At 48.4% G+C, this 20,885-nt stretch overlaps 1 protein-coding gene across 3 annotated transcripts in view; it reads right to left on the bottom strand.

Moving 5' to 3' along the window:
* Pecam1 (platelet and endothelial cell adhesion molecule 1) overlaps positions 1-16,013 on the bottom strand; it is a 54,331-nt gene extending 38,318 nt beyond the window's left edge. For 2 of the 3 annotated variants that reach the window (XM_038325768.1, XM_038325769.1), the window contains exons 1-3: positions 15,713-16,012; positions 15,590-15,616; positions 1,405-1,698 (exon numbers count right to left, since the gene is read on the bottom strand). In XM_038325768.1, coding sequence (XP_038181696.1) covers positions 1,405-1,698; positions 15,590-15,616; positions 15,713-15,776 — 385 coding nt within the window. In that variant the 5' untranslated portion in view covers positions 15,777-16,012. Of the gene's footprint in view, positions 1-1,404; positions 1,699-15,589; positions 15,617-15,712 lie in introns of all 3 variants that reach the window. The other variant, XM_038325770.1, reaches the window with a different exon arrangement.
* Positions 16,014-20,885: the final 4,872 nt, after the last annotated feature.

The raw sequence follows: 20,885 nt of genomic DNA, 5'->3' as shown, positions 1-20,885 counted from the left end.
TAAGTGATATATCATGGGCCCACTATTGTCTGTGTCTTCACCGTTGACTGATAACATTGCACATCATAATCTGTGTATGTGGTCCACAGTGGGCTGGCAGCTATGTGCTCTACCAACACGATGCCTTTAATTAGCCTCCATATCCCTGACTAACTGCCTTGTTGCCTTCATTTTACTAATGAGGACTCCACAGTTCAATGTTTTTATTACATTTTATCTATTATTTGTTTGGTGTGTGTGGTCCCAAGAGTGCTATGGCATGCATGTGGGGGTCAGAGGACCCTATGGATGTTTTCCTTCCACTATGTAGGTTCAGGGGATTGAACTCAGGTCATCAGGCTTGACAGCAGACACTTTGGCCTTCTGAGCACCTCTGTGGGCGTGATTCTGAAATTTAGAACGAACGGCGGCTCACAGACTTGTCTAGGTGGAAGCCCAGGCAGAGAGACTGCACAGATCAGTGTCTTGTTTGTTCCTTTCTTTGTGTAAAGTTCCTTCCTGGAACTTACGCTGTAGACCAGGCTGGCATTGAACTCACAGAGAACTGCCTGCCTCTGCCTGAGTGCTGGGATTAAAGGCGTGGCCACTAGTCCAGGCTTCCAGTGGCACAGCAGAGCAGCTTTCCTGCAAACAGACATTTCTGAGGACATCGGGGCATAAATCTTGTAAGCATTGGTGTCCTAAGAGAAATCAATTCAGTCGAGAAAGTGCCAGAGAAGAAACTCAGTACCTGGGTGTGAGGCACGTGCCTGTAACCCCACTGTGCAGGAGGGGGCACGTGCCTGTGACCCCAGATTGAAGGAGGAGGCATGTGCCTGTAACCCTAGTGTGCAGGGGGAGGCACATGTCTGTAACCCCAGTGTGCAGGAGGAGGCACATGCCTGTAACCCTAGTGTGCAGGAGGGGGCATGTGCCTGTAACCCTAGTGTGCAGGGGGAGGCACGTGCCTGTAACCCCAGTGTGCAGGAGGAGGCATGTGCCTGTAACTCCAGTGTGCATGGGGAGGCACATGCCTACAGGAGGTTACAACCCCAGTGTTCAGGAGACTGAGGAAGGAGGATTGTTCTAGGTCTTAGCTTGAGGCCAGCCGGGCTGTCAGGAGATTGTGCTTCAGAGAGGGGGGCGGAGACAATAAAGCAAGCCATTGAGTAGAGAGGGTCCTGAGGAAAGAAGAGACAGCATAATCTGTGAGCTAAGGCAGATGGGGAAGGGTCTTCCCACAAGGGGACCAGCATCCAAAAGGAAGAAGGCAGAAACGCCCTTGCACAGAGGAGTGGTTCTAAAGGTCAGGAAAATGTCAGGTAGTGAGTGGGAAGGGTGACGAGTGACAGACAGGTAAACCAGTGTGACAGCCTCTTCCCAGTTGCTGTTCGTGCTTACCCCTGTGCAAACCCCAGGACTCACCTTTCACCAACACCTGGTACTCAGGAGTGGTTTTCTCCTTGTTGTTCAGGATTGCGGTGCATTTGTACTTCCCCGAGTGGAAGACCCGAGCCTGGGGAATAAAGAAGCTCTCTGTGTGCTCCCTGGAGGAGACATTGTACACCAGCACGTCGTCCCGATAGAACAGCACCAGGTGCTGAGGCCTGACTTTCGAGGTGGTGCTGATATCCACAATACACTGCAGGGTCAGGTTGTGGCCGTTCGGTACCTCCCAGGAGGGCAGGCTGTCCATCTGGATGGTGTTAATGGTGAAAGCTAAAGGCAAAGCAGATATTGTTACCACGGAAACAGCACCATCCAGAGGTGGACAAATGGACATATGTACCATACACACACACCAGATACACACACACACACACCACACAGATGGGCACACACATACATCACACATAAACGCATACTACCTACACATACACACCAAATAAATAACACACACACATAATACACACATACACCTCATACACAAAATAAAAAAAAAGAATTCATAGCCAGGTAATGGTGGCTCATGCCTTTAATCCCAGCACTCAGGAGGCAGAGACAGGCAGATCTCTGTGAGTTCGAGGACAGCCTGGTCTACAAAGCGAGTTCCAGGACAGGCTCCAAAGCTACAGAGAGAAACTCTGTCTCGAAAGACAAAAAACAAACTAGTCATTACCCAAAATAGATGTCTTTAAGTAAAACCAATAAAACCCCCTGTGCTGTGGCCAGCTGGTGTTTGCCCTTTAGTGGGTACAGAGGTGTCACCAGATGCAGAAGACTTGAAACCACTTCTTTTTTTAGTAGTTTTATGTCTCTAGCTCATACAGCTATTCCAACAAGGCCACACCTCCCAGTAGTGCCACTCCCTATGAGCATGTGGGGGTGGGGGGCGTTCAAACCCCTAGAGTACCACATATCTTCCCCCACCATTTCTAGTCTCCAAATTTCTCTTAGCTACATACATTTTGGGCTTAACGTGGTCAGCTGCCAGGCTTGAAGGTGGCAACCTATGTGTGGTGTGTGGTGAGCTATCTCTGTGTAAACAGGCCAGAGGCATAACCAGCACCTTGTGTACGCCCCGAACTCACAGGAAACCTCCTGCCTCAGTTTCCTAGTGTAGGCTACAGGTCTGAGCCCACCACTATGGGCAGCTTTAAATTATCTTTTTTTTTCCTTTGGTTTTTCGAGACAGGGTTTCAGCTTTGGAGCCTGTCCTGGAACTAGATTTTGTAGAGTGAGTTCAAGGCCAGCCTGGTCTACAGAGTGAGTTCCAGGATAGGCTCCAAAGCTACAGAGAAACCCTGTCTCAAAAAAATCAAAACCAAAAAAAGGAAAAAAAAAGTAGAAACTCTAAGGCAGGTACAAGGAAGTTATGCCAGTCAGCTAAACAGGGTCCAAAGGCTTAGATAAGACCCCCTAGAAGTTCAGTTCTTACCGGATTCTCTGGTGAGAGGAAAATCTCCATACATAAGTCATGACTACTATGTCCGTCACATGGTAGACCGCATCTCCTTACTGTCCAGGAATCAGCATTCTTGGACCACCTTGATATATCCGCAGGTATTATGTCAGATGGATCGAGGGAGGAATCTGGGCTGAGTTCTGTTCCCTTGCCAAACTGACAGGTGAAATCCTGTCCTCCAGTCTTACAGAATATGACTCTGTGTAAACCTCAGACCCGTACTAAGGCCATTAAATTAAATTAAAATGAGGCCCGGTAGTGTGGGCGCTAATCCACTGGATCTATGTTCTCATCCGGACACAGTTCTCACGTGAGGACTTGGGAAGCTGGGCTAGTAGTTCATGTTGGTATATGGTGACTGAGGCAAGAGCATTGCTTTGAATTTGAGACCAGTCTGGCTACATACTAGATCCTATTTTTACAAAGGAAGGAAAACAAGAAAGGACAGAGAGAGGCAGTCATCCACGACCAAGGGAGGCTGCAGCAGCCAGATTTGTCAACACAAGTTGACAGCCGCCTGAGGGGCAATGCATTTCTCTTTATTCCACCCAGTCTGTGGTGTTTGCTGTGTCACCACAGACTACCCCGGATGGAGCTGGCGCACACCCATAAACGCAGCATTTGGGAAACTGAGACATGATTATTGCTGTGATTTCAAGTTCCGCTTGAGCTACACAGTAAAGCCCTGCCTTGCTGGGGACACAGCTTAGTTGATAGGATGTTTGCCTCGCATGCGTGATAAAACCCTGGGTGCAAACTCCACCAGTGTATGCTTACAAAGGAAAGGGCTGGCAAGATGTTTATCACATAAAGGCACCTGCCACCAAGCCTGGTGACCCGAGTTTGATCCCTGGAACCCACACGGTGGAGAGAGAGACCTCTATTCCTCCATCAAGTTACCCTCTGACCATCACATGTGGGCAACGGCTGCACTCTTCTCGCTTTTTAAGGTTTTTTTTTTTTTGGTTTTGTTTTTCGAGACAGGGTTTCTCTGTGTAACAGCCCTAGGTATCCTGCAACTAGCTCTTGTAGACCAGGCTGGCCTCAAACTCACAGAGATCTGCCTGCCTCTGCCTCCTGAGTGCTGGGATTAAAGGCCTGCACCACAACTGCCGAGCTTTTTTTTTTTTTAAGAAGAAACTAAAACCTGTCTCAATACACACACACACACACACACACACACAAGCTTGGTATGGTAGTACATACCCTTATTGCCTGCACTCAGGAGGCAGAGGGGTGAGCTGGCCAGCCTGGTCTATATAACAAGTTCCATGCCAGCAAGAGCTACATAGTAAGACCCTGCCTAAAACAAGTGAACAGCAAACAACTCCCCAAACAAACAAATACTCCCTCCCAAAACCCACAAAATTGCTTATATATGGGTAGAGTATAATTCTACTTGCTTGGCATGTGTGAGCCTGGGGTTCAGCCTCCTGCACCAGAAAAAGAGAAAAATAACCAGCACAATAAAACCCGGAAGCTGGGATTCCAGCGCTAGACAAAGCCACGCCACTGAAGCATTGCTGACTTGTTTCTAGCCTCATAATCCACCAGTGGGTTTTGCTGGTTCCCCCAAATTCAACTGAACTGAGCAGAGAGGTGCCTGGCGGCTCGAGTGAGTCTCCACTCCTGTGAGGTGGAGGGACGAAGTCAGGAGTTCGAGGTCAGTGTGGATATGTATGTATGTATGTATGTATGTATGTATGTATGTATGTTGAGCCCCTGTCTCAAAAAAACCCACAGAAAGCAAGGGCTGGATCTCAGTGGGTAAAGTTTCAGGCCAACAGGCGAGACTCTGTTTCAAAAAAAAAAAGAAAAGAGTGGGGGATTAACTAACGGGAAGTTCCCACATGTGCCAGCTCCTCACCATAGAGCCTACTGCCCATGCCCTGCTTGCTTCTTCCTGAAGGTTTTAGGGTGCATGTTCCGCAGAACAACGTGACCGCAAATAAGGAAAAGATGAAAGTAACTATCCCCAGTAAATTTTTATACACATATAAAAAACAAGAAATTCAAAAACGTTCTGGTAAGATATGTAAAATGCAAAATTCTCAGGATGTGACCTCTTTCTGAAATCCTATCTTGGAAAACCGAAAGAAAAAAGAAAAGGAGAGAGAGAGAGAGAAACAAAGAAGCCTATCAGGAACTGAAGAGCCACAGATCACTTCTGCCTTGAGCAGGGCAGTCAGTTCCTCCAATCTGCTGTTAGCGCTGGATCCCACTCAGCCCAGGCTGGCCACCACCTCTGTAGTGGAGGATGACTTTAAAGTTTTAATTCTCCTGCCTCCACCTCCCAAGTGCTGGCTTACAGGCAGGGGTCACCACACCTGGTTTATGAGGTACTGGCAAGCCCTCTACCATTGGAGATAAAGCATCAACCTCGGCACCAGGCAAACGCTCTACCATGGGAGATACAGCATCAACCTTGGCGCCAGGCAGCCTTTCTACCATTGGAGATATAGCATCAACCTCGGCACCAGGCAAATACTTAGGAAATGGTAGCTGGAGTCTATGGGTTCTCTCTGTCACAGAATAAATGAGAGTTTTAAAGTTTCATCTCTTCTCTACTTCTAGAGATTAATTTCACGAGGAAGGATCTGTAACATCCTAATATCTAAATTGGGACATAGCTAGCAGTAGACCACATGCCTAGCATGTCTAAGGTCCTAGGTTCGATCCCCAGGACTGACAGAAATAAACAGGCTCCCAGATCTGTTCATACTGATGTGTGGTCTCCATCCCAATTATGGGCTACTGTACAGACAACATTCTATATAAGCTGTCCACTGGGGCCACCTAGGCCTCAGGCTGGGCTAAAGTACCAAGTGTGGAAAGATAGGCATCTTCTCATCAAAGGCCTGTGTCCATAGCCCTTAGGTGGAGTTGAGAGGGTATCGTCGTCGTCGTCATCATCATGTTTTTCAAGGTAGGGTTTCTCTGTGTAGCCCTGGCTGTCCTGGAACTTGCTCTGTAGACCAAGCTGGCTTCCAGCTCAAAGGTCTGCCTGCCTCTGTCTCCCCAAGTGTTGGGATCAAAGGTGTGCACTAATTGGAAGGTAACTGGCTAATTGGAAGGTAATGTTTTGTACTCCTGTGGCTTTCTGCTTCTATATGCTGAAAAGGGGATGCGAACACATGCACTCCTTGGGAACTTGTTTTTGTTTTTCGAGACAGTGTTTCTCTGTAGCTTTTGGAGCCTTTCTTGGAACTCGCTCTTGTAGACCAGGCTGGTGTCGAACTCACAGAGATCCACCTGCCTCTGCCTCCCAAGTGCTGGGATTTAAGGCCTGTGCCACCACCACCCAGCTCAAGGGAATTTTTTTTTTCTTGGTGCTGGAGAATCAAAGCTTTGAACTCTAGGCAAGCACTCTGGCACTGAGTCATGCTTCACCCAACCTCACCTCACTCCCCTATCTCCGCGTTTTTACCTTGGACAATGACTGAGGCAGGGAGCTCAGTACTAAAGGGGCCTAGACCTGGTGGATAATCCCTTACTTCCTCCTTCACATCGTTCACAGCCAGTACCATAGGGGCCTCTCCAGACGGGCACTGTCCCTCCCTCCCTCCCTCTCATGTGCCCGTGCATGTGCGCATGCACACACACACAGTACATGCTCTTCAGAGGTCCTGAGTTCAATTCCCAGCAACCACATGGTGGCTCACAACCTAGTGTGCAGGTATACATACATAGCACTCATATACACAAAGTATAAGTTTTTTTTTTAAATTATCATGTGTATGAGTATATGCCTGTGTGTGCGTTTATGTGCATTAATGTAATGTCCAAGGAGGTAAAGGGGACATCAAGTCCCCTGGAACTGGCTATACAGACAGCTGCAAACTTTCCAACACAAGTGCTAGGAACCAAACTCCTGTCTTCTTCAAAAGCAATTAGAACTCTTAACTATGGAGCCACCTCTCTCTCTTCCAGTGATTAAGGCTGGGTTAATCACCCTGAATCTCCAGGAACTGCTTGAATTGCCAGGAGTGCCTCCCTAGGACAGGGAAGAGCTAATTATCCCCTTAATGAGATAAGAAACTTTTCCCTCTTAGAAGTCTCCTGCCTTGGGGCAGCTGCTTAGAGCCACTTTGCGGACAGAGTCCCATCTTTTGGCCCTTGTAAATGTCCTTCCTCTTCTAGTTCCTTTTCTCCCCAGTGCTGAGCAAAGTCTGGGTGTGTTTTCCTGGACTCCCTGAGCTTTCTCACCCAGGCTCTGAAGTCCCCCTCCCCTGCCCCACCCCAAATGCAAAAGGCCTGGCTTTCTCTCTTCACCGTTTCCCTGAACTTTTATAGCTCTGCCACTGTTGTTTTATCAAATGCTGATAAAACTTCCCACAAACTTTAAAAACATAAAACATGCAGAGCTGGGCATAGCGATGTAGGGCCGCAAGGGCTAGACAGAAAGGACCTGTCTCAAAAAAGAAAAGAAAAGAAAAGAAAAGTTCAAAGCAAATTCAACTAAAGCTCCAAGTGTGGCTCTTTTTTTTTTTTTTTTTTTTTTTTTTTTTTTTTTTGAGACAGGGACTCACTATGTAGTCCTGGCTGGCATGGAACTCACTCTGTAGACCGGGCTTGGATTCACAGAGGTCTGTCTACCTGTCTCTGCCTCCCAAATGCTGGCACCACCATGCTTAGCAAGTGTGGCTTTTGTAGTGAGGCTGTTGTCTACCTACCATCGTGGCCGAGTTCTCTAGCACACACCCACTTGTGCAATGCTCACCCGGCTCACTGGAAGGAACTTTATGTTGCCAGCCAGGAGGAACACTGCAAGATGGAAGACGCTTCAGAAAATTTACGGAACCAGGTACAGTGAGTGATACACACTTCTATCTAATCCTAGCACTCAGGAAGCAGACTGGAGGACAGCCATCTGGCCTACAGTTCCAGAAGATTCAATCTTCTCTTCTGGCCTCCATGGGCACTTCAGGTACATGCTTCACATGTGAGGGAAAATGCCCATACACATAAAAAATGTAAAAATAATAATAAAATAAAAATAGGGCTGTTGAGATAACTCAGCAAAGGTTATTTATTGCCATGCCTGATTGACCGAGTAAGTCTGGACCCACGTGGTAGGAAAGAATTAACTCCTGCAAATTGACCTCTGACCTCAACAAGCACATCATAGAGTGTACGCACATGCGCACGCGCGCGCACACACACACAAAAAATGTACTAAAAATTAAAAAGAAAGAAAAGAAAAATTTCCAGAATGAGCCCAGCCCAAGCCCTCACCCTAACAGACAACATGGGCACAACAAATGTTCACAGCATCATGGCAAACAACCTGCTCTGGCTAGCATTCAGAACGACCCCTTGTCCCTGCTTGCCACACCTCCTGCTTTATACCAGGACTACCTATGTGACTCCCGTGGGGTCGGGAGATTCCGAGGTCGGTTACAGATACGTGTGGCTTCCATTTAGACAAGCTCGCCCCTGCAGGACCTTGGCACTGGGCCAAGCCAGCTGTCACGTCCCACAGGAGCAGCTTAGAGGAGGGGATGTCTCACCGGATAGAGAACTGAGTCCTTCAGTGCACAGCCACGAGTGAGCTCAGAAGCAGGTGGCCCAGGCTCAGTCAGGCCTGCAGGAAATAACTCTGACCAAAAGTTTGTCGATCATCACATGAGACCCAGAGTTATCACCCCAAGCTGGGCAGCTTTCAGCCACTGAGTCTTGGGATAATTTAAGTTTGTTTTCAAAACATGTCTATTTGTTTATTGGAAGACTATCTTGCTATGTAGTTCAGGCTAGCCTCAAACTCTTCATAATCTACCTTAGCTTCCCAAGTACTGGGACGACACGTGAGCCATCCCACCCCTCTCCCAGCCCCCTTGTATGTTCTGCTAACACTGAGTGGCCCGGTTTGGCTGGGCACTCCCCCTTATGATCTTGGTAACCCTAGAATGTGCAACCTCCCAGATCCACTTTCCCAAGTAAGTAGGACAACAATATTGTGCCTGCAGGCCTCACGCGGGCGGTGATTTTATTTATTTTGTTTGTTTGAGGCAGGGTTTTGTGTGTAGCCCTGGCTGTCCTGGAACAAACAGCTCTGTAAACCAGTGACTGGACCCCACTTTGGCCAAGGATTAGCTTGAGTTCTGAATTTTATGATCTTTCCGTCTCTAACAGGCATGCATCACCCCGTGTGGTCTAGGCAGTGCTGGGGGTCAAAACTAGAACTCAATGCACGCCTGACGAATGCTAAGGAATATCCCTGGTTTTGTTGATCCGTCTTTAGGGTTTTGTTGTTGTTTGTTTTGGTTTTTCGACACAGGGTTTCTCTGTGTAACAGCCCTAGCTGTTCTGGAACTGGTTCTGTAGACCATGCTGGCCTCAAACTCACAGAGATCCGCCTGCCTCTGCCTCCCAAGGGCTGGGATTAAAGGTGTGTGCCACTACCGCCTTTGGTTTTGTTTTGCAAAAGCCAAAATCAAGCAAACAAAAAATAAAGCAATAGCCAATCTTGAGAATTCTCCATGTCTGTAAAACAAATTCTGTCCCCCGAGCAGAAACGCCCTGGACTGCTGCACGGAGTCTAACTGGCATGCTTGGCTCTGGGAGGCGCACGTGACATCAGCGATGTCCCATAGAACTCCTGTTATGCACAAATGTATTTTTCGGGGTGGGGGGCTTCTCCTTCCATTCCCCTCAATAAGCCTCAAACTGCTCAAAACTGCTGTGGAAAGCAGGGGTCACAGGGATCAAAACAGCCTAAAGAGATCTGAGAGAGAAGGTTGTTGAAAAGAGACCAGAGTAGCAAAGTCTTCACAATGCCAAGTCAGGCGGTGGCGGCATAAGCCTTTAATCCCGGCACTGGGAAGCAAAGGCAGGTAGAGCTCTGTGAGTTCAAGGCCAGCCTGGTTTACAGAGTTCCAGGATAGCCAGGGCTACACGGGGAAATCCTGTCTCCAAAACCAGCAACTAAAAGACACAATGCCAAACACTAAAACGATGGAGATCCCTTCCCAAATCAAGTCCCCTTAGCAAGATGAGTTCCACCGCCACCCCCAGCCAGCCACCTGGTTCTCAACCTGGAAATGACTCAGAGTTGGAGGGGAGGAGGAGGCACTGCCCGCCATTGTTAGGAAAATTACAAAGCTCCTGGACACGTGGAGTCCCTGAGGAAATGTCTGTGTTATCAGAGAACATGCTGACCCATCTGCCCATGGCAATCTCAAGCAGCTCCAAGTTCATGTCAAGTTCCCAGTCATGTGACATTTATCGTACACCTGTGCCAGGCGCTGGGCATCTGAGGAAAATAAGACATGGATAGCTGGCTAGAGTTCAGTCACGTGATGTAGAGAGGGAGGGTTTGCTCAAGACAGCACAAGGATCCGTGCGGTGTGCAGGACAGACCCCCAGGGATTTCATCTGCTGGGCCACAGGCAGGCCAGCTGTGGGTCTTCCAGAACAACATGTACCAGGGTACAGGGGCATGAGAAACCTGTGTGTTCCAGACATGACGGTTCTAGGAGGGAAGCAGAATGTGGGGAAGAGGGGTTGGGTGGGTCAGGACGGGGGAGCAGGATGGATGAGGGTTCTAGAAAGATCACCGAGGCCTCAGACTCCAGGGCAGTAAGCAACCTGGAGTGGTTCAGATGGAAGTGGCTGAGGCAGAGCAGGCAGGTGGGGCTGAATCAGAGGCACACAAGACTGTCAAGACAAACAAAGAGCTTCATTTCTAGAGTGATAAAATATTCTAGAACTAGCCAGGCGATGGTGGCACACACCTTTAATCCCAGCTCTCGGGAAGCAGAGACAGGCAGACCTCTGTGAGTTCCAGGACAGCCTGGTCTACATAGCAAGTCCCAGGTCAGCCAGGGTTATATAGCGAGACCATGGCTCAAAAATAAATAAATAAATGTCAATGTAAAGAATAAATATTAGATTACTTATATTTTACCACATTTTTTAATGCCTGATTTGGTTGAATATAGAAAAGTAGAAGTCAGGTTCTTGGTTCCAGAGAATGCCAGGTAAAAGCTAAGAGAGGAGACAAAACCTTGGCACTGAGGGAAACCATGAAGGCCTGGTATGCTGAGGAGGGAGACTGGCTATGGAGAAACTGTTCCTAGGAGCTCCAGAGGCATGGGGGTGGGGTGGTATCTAGATTCAGACCCATGCCAGAGCCTGGTCTCTCCTGGGGGTGAGTTAGGAGGGCTTACTAAGAAAGAGAAAAATGCCAGGAAGGAAATCCTAGGTCAGAGAAGCCGAATTCTGGGTGTGATCCTTAGTCAAGGGTAGCAAAAGTTCCGGGATGAGTAGACTTGGCATCAGGAGGGCTTTGGTGACTCTTTAGGGAGCAGAGATTGTCGGCAGGGAGGCCATGACAGGAGGAAGCAGAGACAAGCCATTCTAAACCGGCCTCGAAGTTCCATGAAGAATGGAAGCAACTGGGGGTGGGTAGTTTGTATATGATTGGTTTTTTTCTGTAGAAACAATAGCCATCAGTTGGGTTTGCCTATGCAGAGAAAGGAACGGGAAGTAAAGCAGAGACTTTTAAAGGAGACTGGAATAAATATATCAGTGAGGTCCTTATGGTGAGGGAGGGGATGGGCTCAGGCCCAGGTGGCCCAGTAGGGGCCCTGGACCAGCCTGCAGAATGGACCTGCGCTCTGAAACCAGGAGAAGAGGCTGCAGGATGGGTGGGGAAGCAGATTAGGCAGCAGCCAGGGCTGGGCGGGAAGTTCAGGGAGTTCCTTCCAGGCCCACTGTTTTCTAGATGAAGATGGAGCTGAAGTCATCTCCTAAAATGAAGAGAGGTGGGCTGTGGTTAGGTGAGAGCCAGAGGGGTCTAAGACAGAAGGAAGGACGAGAGTCACGTTCTTGGCTGGGACCTGACTTGCCGACTGGGCAACGTGGAATAAACTAGTAAGACATGCATTTCACATGATGGCCTGGGAGGTGGAGCTTGGCTTGCTTACCCCTGGTGTTGATCCTTCCTATCTGAGGGGTCAGTGGGGGAGATCTCTTTCCACAACCTTCCTTGGAGGGATAGAAAGAACCTTCTCTGGGAATCCAAGAAAGGGACTGGCTGGTGTAAACTTTGACTCTTAATGTTCCCCATAAGGTTACAGTTACAACCTCCTAACTTTTGTCTGGATCTTTGCTGTCTGTTGAGTCTTATTGAGGCCCTCCTGGGTGGACCCTCCTCTAGCTGCTGCCCTTTCTACATTGTTCCTTTTGTCAATTCCGAGAAAAATCTGCTCCCTACACCCTTACAAGCAGTTCACGTGACCTCAATCCGGCTCATCCCTTACTTGCGACGCTGCACACTGTCTTGAGTACTCAGAACTAGGGCAGTCAGACTGAAGTCCTTTCTGCATGAACTAACCTTGCTGTCTCAACAGTTCTCAACACCGAAGAGAAAATTCCGACCAGCTTAACATCCCTCAGGACCAACTCCATTTAGTGCTCTGCAGCCGAACTTGATGCCGGCTGTGGGTGGGACGCGTGCCCCCCTCCAAGAATGATGCTGCTTCCACACCAACAAAGCCCAGATGGTTTGAGATGGGACCCGAAGACACAGGTACCAAGCAAAAATTCAGCCATACCTCTTCTCCTGGATACGGGCTTTTATGTCCTCCCCACTCTGGTGCTTCTCCCAGGCAAAACTCCTCCTTGTTCTCCCCACCCAGTCCTTATTTTACCCCCTGAACCTCCCCCTCTAATGAAACAAGTGTTTCTATGTGAGCCCCCAACCCCCTCTCCCCATGGCTCTGATCCTACACAAGCGATAGAGCCCCAACAGGTACAACCCAGCCAACTGACCAATCAGGCTAAGCAACACCTGATCTTGGTACAACACATCACAGTCGCCTTATGAAATCAAATCCCCTGGCTGCAGTGGTCCCCCAAAGCCACAGAGGACCAGTCTTCAGTAATGATGGCCAAAAGGGAGGCACCTGTGCCTACCTAGGGGCAGAGGGGCTGTTTTTATGCAAACCAACATGGCCTAGGGCTGGAAAATGCTGAACAATTCTTGGAAAGAATCAAACATGGAGAAAAAGTAGGCAATATTCTCTGGAAGATTACCCAGACTGCTTGGGGGCCATGGGCCACCCCTTGGCAGATCCGATCTTCATGATTGTACTTAACTTTATCTTTTGTCCCTGCCTTTCCAGTTCTCACCAAGTTACTCCAACAAAGACTTTGAAAGCTTTCACCTCCCAGAGGGTCACTCCATTCTCCATGGCCCCGCACTATAAGACCCTATGTCATGGAAGGGACTTTAACACGCTCCTTTCACCACTGAGAACATCACTGCCCCCCAACTGGAAGACCTCCCCCACTCCAGCACCTCTCCCTTCTTTTTCTCACCCTCCCAGAGTTGGGGTATATAGCATAATAGCCTCGGGTCATGAGGAACTGAGTCAGGCTACACTGTGCAATAAAGAATGGCTCAGCCTCTAGTCTGCCCTTTCCACTTCGCCTGCAGAAACAATATGTCTGGGTATCAAAAAGTACCCACCCTGCTTCCAGTCCAACCACAAAAAAAAGTCGCTGTAACTGCCTGGTAGCCACACACACACACACACACACACACACACACACACACACACCCTCTACCTTCTAAGAATGCTCAGCCTTCACTGCTCAGAAAGGTTGCAGCCCCTAGCTATTCCAATAAAGCACTCTCAGCCTGTTGCCCCCCATCTGCCTCCCTTTTCTTATAACTGGTGTCATCTGAAGCAGAGAAAGAGGTGAGCGTAGTGGGCACCACGGGAAACAGGTTATGGGATCTTGAGGTGCAAAACCCTCTAGGGTTGGTAGAGCAGAATCCAGACAGGAGATAGGGGAAGGCTGGGGTGTAGTTCAGTTGCTAGAGTGTTTGCCTAACACTCTTAAAGCCCTTAGTTTGCTCCCCGGCATGGCATAAACCTGGTGTGATGTGTGCCTATAATCTCAGTCTTTGGAAGACAAAAGCAGGAGGACCAGAAACTCAACGTCATCCTCAGCTACATAGTAAGTCTGAGGTACACGACACCCTGTGTGTGAAAGAGAGACAGAGAAATAGGGGGACTGGCTGGGATGGGGAGTAGATGGGAGAGAAGCTTAAATTATAAAGGTGCATAGGACTGAACACCCTTGTCATTCACTAACCCCTGAAGACAGGACAAGCAAGTCACCTCCTCTACTTCAATCTCAACTTTACCCTACTCCATGCCACAGCATCTGTGGGCCATTCCATCTTCTATCAAGAGGGAAAGAGCCCAAGAAACAAAGCAAACCAGGACTTAAAAGAGATGAGTGATACGGGGCGGTGATACACACCTGTGACCCCAGCACTAGGGAGACTGAGGCAGCAGGATTTAGAGTTCAAAGGCATCTTGAGCTACACAGTGAGCTCAAGACTACGTTAGGCCACACTGTGAGACTCCTGACTTAAACCAGACTGCACAAAGTAAAGCAAAAGATAAACCCCAGACAGACATCTGGGTTGAAGGTACTGGAGATCAGATCGTAGTGCCGACAAACCCTGGCTTTCCAGGCTGAATCACATCTTTCAGAGGCTCCGAGATAGCATCCTTAAATGGGGATGGCTTGAAGGAACACACAGTCTACCTCCATGAGTCGTCAAGGAAGTTAGATGCTTAAGGAAATGCAGACTAACCAGAGACACATGGACTACAGCCCTCCTAACCCTGGGGCCACAGCTCCATCCTTGGTTTAACTCAGCCCTATCGTGTGCAGCTATGTCAGCTCAAAAGAGCTATAGGCATAAGCCTATAACTCAGGGTTCCCTATTTGCCCATCAAAGTGACTTTTGACTGACAGAGAATGTAACTTGGGGCCTTTTTCCTGGCCCACAGCTGAGCCCCTTGCTTCAGAGGCCCAGACCAAGCAGAATAAAACCCCTTATCTGAGATTTCGGAGGTTCCGGAGCAGCTCTCAAGTGGATGCATGGGGCCAGTTTTAAGACAGAACCCTTCCCCGTGTGCAGGCTCAGAAGATCTGAGGTGGAAATGGAGCTTCTCAGGTGGGTAGAAAAGGAGATAAAGCTCTTCTTTTACTCTCCCAGGACAAAGGGAGTCCTAATATTCAGTTACAATCAGTTCCTTCTGTGGCAAGTCAACTGGGTTCCATTGTAAATCAGAACAATCTAAAGACTTGGTTGTGTGTGTGTGTGTGTGTGTGTGTGTGTGTGAGTGTGTTTAGTTTTTGGTTTAGAGGAGTTGGTTTTGTGTTGTTTCAGACAAGATCTCATGTATCCTGGACTTCCCTCAAACTTGCTATGTAACTCCAGCTGGCCTTAACTATTGATCCTTCAGGTGTCTACCCCCCAAGTGCTAGGATCACAGGCACAAAACCCAACCGAATAAAGAGGAGTTTGAAAGTAAACATGGAGATGTAGTGTGATGTAAAAACAAATAGTTTAGGGTAGAAAGACTGCAAATAAATGAGGGATCCCTGGGTTTTTAAAAAAATCATCTCCCGAATTCCAACAAACAGCAACCCACCAAGACCTAAGGCTGAGCTCCGGAACGAGCGTCTACAACCAAGTTTCTCAAACACACCCTTGGAATCTTATAATACGTTTTTGTTCTTAAAGCCTCTTTTTTAAAAATGCCAAGATGGAATCCACTTTGGTTTTCCTTTGGAATACGTTTCTCAGTCTACACACACCAACCCTAAGATTCTGAGCTGAGAATCTCAGAAACACCACCAAGAAGGAAGCCACGTAAAAACATCAGGACTTACAGTTCTCCTGCGCCTGGAGGCTTGAATCTGGAAAAGACGGGGAAAAAAAAAAACATCTGTTGATTTCACTCACCCCAGACCAAAGTCTGCTGAAACTGTAGTAGAAGTAGGTTAAAAACTCACAGAGCAGCAGTGTGAGCAGGACCGTCCGGTGCATCTTGCTGACTGAGATCCACCTCAGCAGCATCCTGAGAGGAAGACTTTTGCGACGACAGAGGCGTACACTTAGTTTTGCCTTCTGGCCATGCCTCAGGTGCAGAATTCTCTTCCCAGTCACAGACCAGAAGCCTGCAGTATGAAAAGCAGAAACTACTCTGAGAGCTTCTCCTGGCGTCCAGAGACCAACCAGCTCTGGCACTCGTCAGGTAATGGTGGCCATAGCTGGAAACCAAGAACAATAAGGTCTGGGCTGGCCTGATATCTCCTCAGGAAATGACTGGTCTTCCGGAGGGACCACGGAATCCAGTGGCTTTGTCTAGAAGGGGAGAAAACAACAAAAAGCCAGAAGTGACATTTGCCTCAGAGTTCTTGAGTCTCTTGCCTCCTCTGGATTTGGGGACTCCTTCTCCCCGACAAGGTGAAGGGTTCTTATTTCCCTCCCTTCATCTTCTACCCAAAGTGCTTTTGTGGGACACCCAGTAAGGCCTGCCTTTCCTGTGGGCTCCCTAAGGGGCCTGTGTCCACACAGTGTAAATCTGGGCCTCCTGTCCTTCCATGGCTGGCTTTTCTGACAATATGCCGTGTTTGTGAGGAACACTGTCACCCGGGCATCGGAGCTGGGAATTCAGTAGGAACAGGGACTTTCTTTAGCCTCTGCAGTGGGCTCTAATTTCTGACTTAGGCACCAAAGGTCCCTTTGGCCATATATAGGTTTATGTATGTATATGTAGTCCAAACCAGATCACAGGGAGGTTTCTCTTCCCCCACCCCCAACCTTTCTGTTTGTTATTTATTTGTTTGTTTGGTTTTTTAATAACATTTATTTGTTTGTGCATGTGGGAGTGGAGTGGAGCATGTGTGCCACTACGTGTTTGGGGTGGGGTCAGAGGCCAACCTGTAGGAATTCTTTCCTTCCATCATGAGGGTCCCAGGCTCAAACTCCAATCAAACTTAGAGCATCAGGCTTGGCACTGAACCATCCTTCCCCGCCCTCTATGCATGTATCTTCATGAGAGTATGAATAAGTGAGTCAGGGCAGGGGCGCCTGTGTGCCTGTGTGTGTCTGGAGGCCAGGGAGGGGGTCAGGTCCTCCAGAGCTGATGCTGCTTGGCAATTGGGATCTGAACTCCAATCCTCATGATTGTTCAGCTAATACCCTTAACTGCTGAGCCATCTCTCCAGTTCCAGCTCACCGCTTCTCCCTCCTCCCTACACCCTCCTTCCAACGGCTCCAGAGATGCCAAGGTGCTAGGCTAACATTCCCTATTCCCTTCCCTCATTCCTTCCTTTATTCTGATGCAGGGGCTGGCTAAATGGCCCAAGACTACCTTTGAACACAATCCTCCTATCACAGACAACAGAGATAACAGACACGTGCAGCCTTGTCTCCTAGGGAATGTTCTAGACTAAAAATTGGTTTCTTTCATTTTGATGTTTGGAACGTAGTTAACACTCTCTGGGGAAAAGCAGACCCTAAGCCTCCATTACCCATCATTACCTAACCCTTGTTCCTCCCCTGCCCTAGGCTTTGGTTGCTGAAATGTAAACTCCCAGAATGTATCACGTGCCTTTCCCATTGCCATTTGCCCACTGAAGCATCCCTTCCCCTCTTATTTGCGAACTCCCTCCATGCCCCTTCCCCTCCCTCATTTTCTCAACAGCCTGGTCTCCTCAAGTAGAATGACACCTCCATGCTCGCAGGGGAAGTGACTCCTACTTAGTAGACCAAGGAGCTTTAGTCAGGGCCAGAGAGATGGCTCAGCAGTTAAAAGCATTTCTGCTCCTCTGGAGAACCAGAGCTTCGTACCCACCACCCACATCAGAAAGCGCATAACTGCCTGTAACTCTAGCCACGGGGGAGCCAGTGCCCTCTTCTGAGGGCACACACACACACACACACTGCAGATACTCATATAGACACTTACATCTACATAATCAACAACAACAACAAAAAAGTAAAAAGCGCCTGGCGCTACTCTGGAGGCAGGTACAAGCAGGTCTTCGAGTTCAAGGCCATTCTGGTCTACAGGACAAGTTCCAGGACAGAACACATAGAGATCCTGTCGAGAAAAAAAAGATAATAATAAATAATAATACAAAACATTAGTTAGAGACTAAAGCTGTAACTCAGCTGGTAGAGTGCTGGCCCGGCATTCAGGAAGTCTGGGGTTCACTGTTCAGAATCACACAAATCAGGTGTGGGGGGACATGTTTGTAATTCCGCTTGCGAGATGGCAGCAAGAGGATCAGAGGTTAAAGGTTATTCTCGGCTGCATAGTGAGTTTAAGGACAGACTGTACGTCAAAGGAACCTGTCTCAAACAAACGAAAACTCGAGAGTCAGCTATGGTGGCGCACATTTAATTCCAGGATTCTGGGAACAGAGGCACATAGACAAATCTCTGAGTTCAAGGCCATGCTAGAGTTTCAGACAGAGCCATATTGTGAGATTCTGTCCTAAAACAATACAAACAACAACAACGAAATCCCAGGGAGCATTAGTCTGACGTTTGTCTCGGCTAGTGATGAGAATTACCGTATTGTCAGAATCGGATGATCTGTACCCTGATGGTGCCCTTTCCTTCCTTCCTCCTTTGCTTTAGGAACAGGATCTCCTGTTGCTCTGACTGGCCTTGAACTCACTAAGTGGAAAACTCCTTGCTCCCCAACCCTGCTGCTTGCATCCAGCCAGAGCCAAAAAGTGATGGTTTCCATCTAGAAAATCATTCCCTGCTCTGCTTGTTTGATAGGAGCTGTTGAAGAGCCTTGGGCATGTAACCCCTTCCCTTCTTCCCCCTCCCCTCCCTTCTTTGCTTTTCTCCCTTCTCTCTCTGTCTGTTGTTGTTGATTTTTTGTTATTAAGTTGTGCGCCACCAGGCGTGCCATTGTGACTAGCTGAGGCCACATTTCAAAAAAATAAGTTGAAGCTGCAGAGAGGGCTCAGAGGCTAAGAACTCTTGCTACTCTTGCAAAGGACCCGAGTTTGATTCCGAGCACCTACATGGTGGTTTACAACTGGGAGTTGACATCCTCTCTGACCTCTGAGGTCACCAGACGCACATACATACAGACTGGCAAGATAATACACATTAAAAATAAAAAAGTTAAAAGCAATAAATTAAGGGCAAGAGAGACAGCGAGCAGAAATCCTTGCCACCAAGTCAGATAGCCTGAATTTTAGTACCAGGATCCACACAACAGAAGGGGAGAATCGACCCCAACAAGCTGTCCCCTGGTGTCCACACTGAAGTTTCTGCACCCCGTAAGCCTCTCCACCGTCACAGCAATCCTAATCAGACCAAATCAAACTGAATTAGAAAGGCCAGGTTTAATGGGTAAAACGCTCCCGGATGATCTTCTGGACCCCCAGAGAGGAGACAGGGAAGAGAGACGAAAAAAAACATATCTGTTTTCTGGAGGGCAGTTTAAATTCCCTGGGGAGTGGTCTTGAGCATGCCTGGGGGAGAGGTCAGCATTTGGTGGACTTTCTGAGATGTGGCTGGGTTTGGGGCGAGGCGGAGGAGGGGCTTAGGGCGGAGCTTCCACCAGAACACAGACAAGCACAGTGATGCTCCCACAATAAACAAACAAATAACATTTAAAATCTATTGGTTGATCGGGTTGCTCTATTTGTGTGTGGTCTTTTTCCATTTTCTTCTTTGCCGTCCCTATTCTCAGTGAAATCCTTGATGGGAAGGTGGGTAGGGAAGGTTGCCTACAACTATTGCCTTCTGGGTAACAGATCAAGGGTCTGACTCCTACAATGAATGAGAGTCCTCGATGTGCCAACCATACAGGACCAGATTCCTTCAGGACCCCGTTCCTCTCACGGGTTCTTCTTCCTTCTCCTCCCTTTCCCTTCTCTTCCTCCTCCCTCTCCTCCCCAAATTCACCTGAATGATTATCTCTAGCCGCCGTGCTCCTGCAAGTGGCACAGGGCCAAAATCACACCTAGTGCGGCAGCCAGTGCAGCCTGGACAGTCGAGACTGGCGGGGAGTGCCCGGATTGAGAAACGGAGGCTTCTTTTCAGGTGGAAGAACAGCAACTTTATTTTGTTCAGCAACCTTTTATACCTCCTTTTATACCTTCTGTGAAGACCCCCTGGCCAGAAAGAACACAAACATCCTTGTCAATTACAGACCACAAGGAAGTTCTGCTGTCAGTCAGGGGGAGTGAGGGCAGCTAGATCACAACACCTAGAAAGCTGCCCTCTGGCCTACACTTCTGGAAATAGCTTTTCCGAGCAGCTGCAGCAGGTTGGGGGAGAGGGGGACAAGGCAGGTGGCAGACCCCTTCTGCAGGCAGCAGGCCAGGCAGGCTTCCACCCATTTCTAGGCTGTGGTGACAATAAGCATGACTCATAGCCATGTGCCCCCAACCTGTTTCCAAGGCTCTGAGGAACCTTGGAAAGTAGATTGAAGACAAATCTGCTGGCATCAGGCATGCCCTAGCCAGGGTATAAACCAGCAAGAGTGTGCAGGCCAGAGAGTTCTAGCCTCTTTTCTGGGGTTTGAGGACTTCAACGTTTTGAGCTCACTCCTCACCTATAATGGGACTAATATGACCATCTACCCATTGCTCGGATTTGTCAGGAAGTCCCCACAAGAGCTAGCCTTTGGAAGTCACTTAACCTACAGAGCACACTGTCAGCTGGAAACTGGAAGCCGTAGAAGGGTTTCGGGAGTTGAAATCAGGTAGACGTGAGCCCATCTGGCTCTCAATCAACGCCCCAAAGAAGGCAGAGAAAGTGGGCAAGCGGTGCTGAGCGATAAACATCAATACACGTTGAAAAAGCAGTAAAATGCCTCTGTTGGGAGACTGGGGATCAAAGCTTCAAGTCTAACCTGAACTATAGGGTGAGTTCAAGACCAGTCTGGGCAATTTAGTGAGAACTTGTCTCAAAATAAAAATCAAAAAGAGGGCCAGTGCATGGTGGTGCACACTCTAATTCCAGCACTTGGGAGGCTGGGGCAGGGACAGGCAGATTTTTGTGAATTGGAGGCCAGCCTGGTCTATAGAGTAAGTTACACAGGGAAACCCTGTCTTGAAAGACCAAAAAAAAAAAAAAAAGTTTTTTGAGACAGGGTCTCACTATATAAGTAGCCCAGACTGGCATCAAACTCACAGAGATCCACCT

This window comes from Arvicola amphibius, chromosome 4, assembly GCF_903992535.2.
Source record: "Arvicola amphibius chromosome 4, mArvAmp1.2, whole genome shotgun sequence".
Taxonomy (NCBI): Eukaryota; Metazoa; Chordata; class Mammalia; order Rodentia; family Cricetidae; genus Arvicola; species Arvicola amphibius.
The sequence above is the reverse complement of the archived record's forward strand: the minus strand, read 5'-3'. Positions and strand labels throughout refer to the sequence as shown.